General features: G+C 37.4%; 2 protein-coding genes across 5 annotated transcripts; both read left to right on the forward strand.

Moving 5' to 3' along the window:
- The first annotated feature begins 352 nt into the window (after window positions 1-352).
- LOC103854305 (nodulation receptor kinase) lies at window positions 353-5,360 on the forward strand. 4 transcript variants are annotated; one of them, XM_018656214.2, is made up of 8 exons: window positions 357-1,533; window positions 1,898-2,101; window positions 2,190-2,398; window positions 2,493-2,619; window positions 2,694-2,756; window positions 2,835-3,018; window positions 4,591-4,723; window positions 4,817-5,360. In XM_018656214.2, exons 2-8 carry the CDS (start codon window positions 1,957-1,959, stop codon window positions 5,078-5,080), a joined length of 1,125 nt encoding a protein of 374 aa, XP_018511730.1. In that variant the 5' UTR covers window positions 357-1,533; window positions 1,898-1,956; the 3' UTR covers window positions 5,081-5,360. The 4 variants fall into 4 exon arrangements, 3 of the variants coding, with proteins under 3 accessions (XP_033141875.1, XP_018511730.1, XP_009129491.1); XM_009131243.3 differs by having other exon boundaries at window positions 358-1,439; XM_033285984.1 differs by having other exon boundaries at window positions 353-2,101; window positions 2,193-2,398.
- An 818-nt stretch (window positions 5,361-6,178) lies between these two features.
- On the forward strand, window positions 6,179-7,542 carry LOC103854303 (protein COFACTOR ASSEMBLY OF COMPLEX C SUBUNIT B CCB1, chloroplastic). Its single transcript, XM_009131241.3, has 4 exons — window positions 6,179-6,569; window positions 6,663-6,784; window positions 6,875-7,027; window positions 7,107-7,542. Exons 1-4 carry the CDS (start codon window positions 6,240-6,242, stop codon window positions 7,294-7,296), a joined length of 795 nt encoding a protein of 264 aa, XP_009129489.1. The 5' UTR covers window positions 6,179-6,239; the 3' UTR covers window positions 7,297-7,542.
- Window positions 7,543-7,823: the final 281 nt, after the last annotated feature.

The raw sequence follows: 7,823 nt of genomic DNA on the forward strand, positions 1-7,823 counted from the left end.
AAAAAAACAAATTCTAAGGATTATGATTTATTTGAGGGGTTATAAATTCCCATCTGTCACTCACTGGTTACATTATTTTGTGAACAAAAAGAAAATTATTGACATTCAAGTAAATATCTTTTTTGTAGTCTGAGACTCTGACGACATTCAAGTAAAATCTGTAGACTCATTTATTAGTGTTTAAAAGAACCATCTAAAAAACAAACATACGAAAAAGGAAAGAAAAAAAGAAACGAAACAAAACAAAATGTTCTCCAACCCCACTCTATTTTAAATTCCATAAATGGAGTAATCCTAGACATTACTCTATTTTGGTGTTGAACTTTTTTTTTATTTGTGAAATGATCCTTTAAATTTTTAATTTTTTAATTTTTTACTTAAATAATATTTTAAAATGATACAATAACATAAATTAATAAGACATTCCATTATTTAATAATTTTACATAAAAATATATACTATAACTAAAAAATAATAATAACATAAAATAAAGATAACATAAAAGGATCTACAATTGTGTTTTGCTATTGTGAAAAGACATGTTTGGTTTTGGAAAAAATGTGTTACATGACGTGACTACATGTATAATTTTACATAACATGATAATTGAGGATGAGTGTGAATACAATGCACCAACTGAACTTGGAAGAAAAGCTCCACCTCCAGATACCGAAATTGTAGAAGATAAAAATGTCCGATTTCGAAAAAAATTATTCAATTTAGAAATATCAAAGATACATAAGCTTATGTTTCATCACGAAAATGCATTAGTTGATCATTTATGAGAAAAATATTCTAATGTCATTATTAAATCAACTTATATATAGTCTTTTATTTTATTTTATGATTTCTTGTACTTTTAATAATAAACTTTTAATTTAAATAAATTATATTTAAAGAATTTTTGTAAACATAAAATAGTTGGAGTTAATTAGTAAATTTTTATAAGTATAAGATATTATTACAATTATTAATAAAATATATTATTTTTAGAGTAGAAAATAGAGTAATACATCGGGGGTAAAATCTTACTCCATTTTGGTGTTGTACTATTTTGGAGTAAAATATGGAGTAATACATTGGAGATGCTCTTGCTATTAGGTCAAAAAAAAAAAACAGAGATTTACTGAACTGAGTAAATAGGAGAGGAGGAGACAGTCAGGAGTGGTGTGTTTCGTCGTCTCTTATAGATTTCGGCTGAAACTGTGTTTACACGGCGGTTCTAGTTTCTCATTTCTTCTTTCTTTTAAGCTCCAAAAAAAAAAAAAAATTTCATTTCGCTGTAGTTACAAACTGGCGAAGTGACCCACTTGCTTCAGAGGTTCTCTTTATTTTTCTTTTCTCCCACAAATTAAACAATGGTGTTTGGTGGTTGGAGAAGAGTAAACACTCTGTAAAACGTCAAGTCATCTCTGAAACTGAAAACAAAAACATTAGTGGTTTGATTCTTCTTCTTCTTCTTGTTGGTTGTTCTCACTAAGTACATCTTAAGAAAGAGATGTTGTCTTTGTGATGTCACTTTCTGTCGGCATTGTATGTGTTCCGACACAACACTTGAATTTTTCTTCTTCCCTTTACCTTCGAGTTCTAGAAGATTTGATGTTTAAAAGCTCCTCTACTTCTTCTTGAATTCTACTTTTGTGAAATTTATTCGCCAATGAAGTAGAGATCTTTCTTTAAAACTGGAGATCTGTCAAAAGATTTTTAATGAAATATTTTTTTTCTCTCTCTCTCTCCCTCTCTCTCTCTTTAATATATATTTTTTTACTGCATGTGTGAGTGATTCTTTCAAAAATCAAAACAATCGCATTCAGCTTTACAAGTTGTCACCGCTTTTTGTTTTGTCTTGTCTTCTTCTTATTCTTTATTTTACCGACATTCTCGTGTTTTTCTACAGAGTCATCGCATGGTAGTAAGCAGCTTTTGAGCATCGAAGAGAGGCTATTTCGTTTACAAATGTCATCAACTCCTGCAGCAGCCATTGGAGGTGCTGTTGGAGCTCTTGCATTGATTGCTCTTTTGTTTCTTGTCCTATGGTTTTGCATCTTTCGTCACAAGAATGCGTCTGAGACAACAGGCTCTTCTGATCCATCTTCTCAAGGTAATGTATTAAATCACAAATCCCATCAACCTCCCTCTCTCTCTCTCACGCATGATTTAGACTTTTGTTATTTGTGTGTGTTTTTCAGAAGGAAGAAATGTTGCAATGGAGTTGTCAATGAGAGAATCAAGAAGGTTTGAAATGGAGGAACTTGCTCAAGCCACCAAGAGTTTCACCCATAAAAGCCTCATTGGTGTAGGCAAATTCGGCGAGGTTTACAAAGGTCTGCTTCAAGACGGTGTTCTCGTGGCCATCAAGAGAAGAACCGGTTTGCCTACACAAGAATTCGTCAACGAGGTTCTTATTATAATAAACTCCCTTGTTCAATGTTTGGTTATGATCTAAAAATTTAAACATGCTTACAAACTTATTGTGAAATGGGTTCTTTCAGGTTCGTTATCTATCAGCTATCAAGCATCGTAATCTTGTTACTCTTTTGGGTTATTGCCAAGAAAGCAATATGCAGTTTCTTGTCTATGAGTACGTTCCTAATGGAAGTGTTTCCAATCACCTGTACGGTAACTCTCTGGTAACTAATCAGTTTTGATAACGTGTGTTTAGTAGACAATGTAATCATCTTTTCTTTGATTAGGTGCTGGTGGAAGTAGGCTAGAGTTCAGAAATAGGCTTGCCATATCTATAGGAGCAGCTAAAGGTAAACTTATTATAAGCAGCTCCTTGAATCAAATGTGTCCTGATCTTGCATTATAATTATAACCTTTGTTATCTCTAGGATTGGCACATCTTCACTCACTGAGTCCTCGGTTGATACATAAGGACTTCAAAACTGCAAATGTTCTTGTGGATGAAAACTTCATTGCTAAAGTTGCGGATGCAGGAGTCCGTAACTTCTTAGGAAGAGAGGATGCTGGTATATCGTCTCACGTTGTTGCTGACCACATCTTCCTCTCTCCAGAGTAATTACTTTTACACCTCACATGATCAGAGCTGGTCCTCAGATTTTATTTAATAAGTGTATATAATTTGAAACACGTTATCTCTAACCTCTCTTGAAACACGTTATCTCTAACCTCTCTCTTCACCAAGTTAACACCTCCACCTTAAGCCTTCTCCGGCGGCCGCCACCTCTGCCGCGCGGCCGCCGGACCTTAACTCCCTCCCGTCTACGTCCATCTCTGTCTCTCCTCTGTCTCCTTCGTTGTTCTGCGGCGAGAGTGATGCTCATCTGTGTCTCAGATCTGGTCGCTCCGGCCACAGATTTTGGGTTTTCGGCTGTGGAGGTTGCTAGAGGACGGCCTCTTCCACTGTCGTGCTTTACCCTAGTCTTAATCGGAGCTTGCTAGTGTTTTCCCGAGATCCAGAAAGCTTCACTGAGTTGGTGGCGCGTGCAGCGTCGTTAAGCTCCTCGTTGGTCTCGTTTCACTTCCGGTGTGGCATCTGGTGGTGGATGAAGCTGCGTGTGGAGTTGGGGTTCTTGGGTTCGCCGGATCTTGGTAACCCGAGTGGGTTTGTGGCGCCAGATCTTGGTAACTCGGGTTCTCTCTACCTGTTTGAGATGCCTCCGTCGAGTTCTCCGTCGGTGGGTGCGCGTGGGTTCTGTTGGTGGCACGGAGACGTCCGTCTGTTTTTCGACTTCCCTGTGGCATCGCGTAGAGTTGGGTTCCCATGGTGTGCTTAGGTTAGCTTTGGCTCATGTGAGTTTCCTTGCCCGCTCAGATCTGTGTGGTAACGACGTTGGTGGCCTGCTCCGTCTCCAGCTCTTCTCAAATAAACTCAGCAGGTTAGTCTTCGTGGCTTGACAGCGATTTCCGGTTAGGCTGTGTTTTGTGGTGTGATAGTTGGTGAGCAGGCTACGAGCGTGGCTTTGGTTTGGTCTTCTCCGGAGGAGTTGTCCGTCTACCGATCCACATTCTCTTCGGGTTGTGGTTAAATGGGTGTATACGGTCCCGGTGGAATGCAATGGAGGCGGTAATCTCTGGCGCAAACTACTGAACGACGGCATCGTCGGTCTTCGGCTCTTCCTCGTACCGTCGGTGGTGTCTTTTATCTTGCCTGCTCTTGGTTCGTGGTTTGATTCTTCGCTTTGGTACGGTCTGAGTTTTCGGTTAGAAGCTGTAGGAACCGTAGCATTCAGGGTTTGAGGGCGCCCTTCTCTCGGTAGCTCGTGGCAACCAACCGGTTTTCTCATATAGTTTCAGAGTTGTAAGGTTTAACCTTATCTTGTTATCACTCTGTTTTACCGCTTTCGCTGCGTTGTTGTTCAGCCCGGTCCTTGCTTGCTGTTTGTAGTCGATTCTCGTGTTGTGTTGTTTTTATTTTATTTCCGCTACTAGTCGTCTCATGTAATAGCTGTCAAAAATTGAAAATTGGTATAATATTTAACATTTTACCAAAAAAAAAAAAAAAAAAAGTGTATATAATTTTTTTAATAAATTTGGGGAGATATATCTGTAATTTTTTCTTTAAATAAGTGCACATGATTTTTTTTTTTTTTTTTAGTTTCTAAGAATTTTTTTTTTCTCTTGTAGGGTTCAAGAGTTCAGAAGCTTTTCAGAGAAAAGTGATGTCTATGCTTTTGGGGTATTCCTCTTGGAATTAGTAAGTGGAAGAGAAGCATCAGAACCATCCCCTTCAAGCTCAACACAAACTCTAGTCGAATGGGTATGTAACTATGTAATCACATAGAATGTTACTAATGAAGTGTGTTTTGAATCTCACTTGTATGCTACTGGAGTGATGTTATTGATTTTGCAGATGCAAAACATAACGGATTACACTGAGATACCCGCAATGATCGATGAGAGACTAGGTGGTACATACACAGCAGAAGGAGTGGAGGAGGTTATTACACTGACACTGATATGTCTTGATGTATCAAGTGAGAAGAGACCAACAATGAGTTACGTTGTGACGGAGCTTGAGAGAATATTGGACAAAGAAGTGAGCTTAACAACAGTAATGGGTGAAGGTACTCCAACTGTTACTCTTGGTAGTCAGCTTTTTAAAGCATCAAAGTGATTACAAAGGAACCAGCTTTACATAAATAGACATATATTTATATATAAGTTCTCTGAGACAAAACTAAACAGAGAACTTAAGAGGAGGAGGAAGAAGAAGACTGATCAGCTGCTTTGTGTTAATTGTATAAAGAACAGCTGAGCTATTTATTATTCGTTCTTTTTAATTGTTACTTCCTTTTGATGGTTTATTTCAGCTTTTTTTTTTTTTTGAAAATGAGTGCAGAAAATTGAACATTGTAAAAACATTATTTATTGATATAAAGGAAGCAAAGAGTGGAGTGTTGTGTGATTCTTTAGTGTTGTTTTCTTTGTCCTTGGAAGTGTATGAGTTGAAGTTCAACTAATTTTTAGTGAGAATAATCTGGCTTCAAAATTTTAATAAAATCTATGTTTTCTGTATGAATCAAATCCCGTTTTGCCCTTCGTTAAACCTTAGTTATAGATTGAGACCCATGGTTATAGATCCACTTTTAGCACTAGCAGAGATTGATTACTCACTGTTTCGGTAGATATAAAGTTTGGACTAACATATAACAGTTTATGGTCTTCATAAAATGTAATAGTGACCCAACCAACCAAGTTAGACGTGATCAACAGATTCCAGTTGGCTAACTGTTGAACTAGCAGAAGATGATAAACAACTCTTCTGTTTCAAGAACCCTAATTACTATGCTTGTACCTAAAGATTCAGAGCTACTTTTCCTATTATAAAGTATCAATTTCGGGAAAATAATTGACCTTAGCTACAACCTACCTATGCTTTATAGCCTTTATTGCCAAAGAGAACTCGAATCATGTTATGGTCTGATTTTGTGTCGGAAGGAAAGATCTAATGATAAAGACTCTTCTTCCGTATATGGTGAACTTGTAAATGATGGTGGGTCTCATGTATCTACCTTGCAGATCTTGACGTGACGAACGACAAAAGAAAAACATTATTACTGTTGATTAGAAGAAAAAGGAAAAAACGGAGTTTTGTCTTAACAGAAAGTTAGAAACAGAGGTTATGTTTATTGAAATGACGTCATAAATCCAAATTAAAATCTGTTTTTAAATTAGAAAATGAGAACCACACGATTATGGATAGACTCATTTACACACACACGATCACGTAAAGCTGTTTTTTCAGCCGAAGAGAAAGCTTTTGACTTTCGACAATGGCGACGAAGCTGTTATCTCCGCCGTTATCTTGTCCATGGGTGACTTCAAGAGATGTAGTAATCAAAGGGCGGCGGAGACGGGGATGGGAGACGAAGCGGAACAGAGTCTCCCCCGTCGTCACCGCCATGGTTGTGGAGCCTCTCTCTGCTGTATCTTCTTCAGCGATTCAGATTCATCAATGGTGGGAACAGAACCCTAGTTCATTACTGTTGATGTCGGAGACTGGTGGTGGTTACTCGTTAGCTAGCTACTACACGTCTTTGGGTTTGTTCGTTATCTCAGTTCCAGGTCTTTGGTCTCTCATCAAACGCTCTGTTAAATCAAAGGTTCGAACTTTTATCGAATTGCTAAACCCTAACTTCACCCCCACGGTTCCCAGTTTCTTAAGCTGAATCGAATGGTTGAGACTTTTGTTTCAGATAGTGAGAAAGACGTTCGTTAGCGAAGGGATCAAGAAGGAGCCAAAGCAAGTTGCTGGAGAGATTCTTTCTTTCTTCACAAGGAAGAACTTTAATGTTACCGATCGAGGAGAAACAATCACGTAAGGCTAATTTAGAAGAAAAGTTTTGATTTTTTTAAATGGGTTTTGCGTTTAGTTGCTGAGATTGTTGTTTGATTGTGAAAAAAAAAGGTTTGAAGGAACAATGGTTCCAAGTAGAGGACAAGCTGCTCTGCTCACGTTCTGTACGTGTATAAGCTTAGCAAGTGTGGGTCTTGTCCTAACCATTACGGTGCCTGAGTTTGGAAACAATTGGTTCTTCATTACCATTCTTAGTCCACTCGCGTAAGGTTCCACTCTCTTTATTTGTCCCTGAAGCTGTTTGTTGTGAATGATTGATGATGATGATGGATGTGTTGCGCAGAGGAGCGTATTACTGGAAGAAGGCGTCGAGGAAGGAGGAGATAAAGGTGAAGATGATGGTGGGAAAAAAAGGGAAACTGGATGAGATTGTGGTTCAAGGGGATGATGTGCAAGTTGAAGAGATGAGGAAGGAGCTTCTGCTTAGTGAGAAAGGCATGGTTTATGTTAAAGGTCTGTTTGAGAGATCATGAAAACAAACACATTCAAATCCCATTTTTGCCTTTCTTTTTTATTTTGGTGGGGGGGATATGTTTATATATAACTGTTGAATGATGAGATTTAATGACTATCTGACTCATTTCATCATGGTAAATGAATTGATTTATGTTACAAATCAACATAATGTCATGAGGGTGTGTTGTTAATAGTTCAATTGCTTGAGCAATTCATGAAGATGTGTTAGAAATTTTATATTGATAAGTATAATAAATTTTTAATTCTCAGCTCATACATTAGTACCTAATTTAAATGAATCATTGTAATGTCTTTGTGAATTTTTTTGGTTTAATGAGGGAAAACAAATCATTCCATGGTTCTTCATGCATGGTGTATGTTGTAAACAGAACCACCAAATAGATTTAAATCAAGTAATGGGCTTTTACTTGTTTGGGTTGGGCTCAGCCTAACTCAGCCCCACTATCGCATTTTAGTAGACTTTTATCTAAAGTTGGATTATACAAATTAAATAATTACATAATTGAGGAAAAATCATGAGCAA

Source organism: Brassica rapa, chromosome A02 (assembly GCF_000309985.2).
Source record: "Brassica rapa cultivar Chiifu-401-42 chromosome A02, CAAS_Brap_v3.01, whole genome shotgun sequence".
In the NCBI taxonomy this organism is placed as follows: Eukaryota; Viridiplantae; Streptophyta; class Magnoliopsida; order Brassicales; family Brassicaceae; genus Brassica; species Brassica rapa.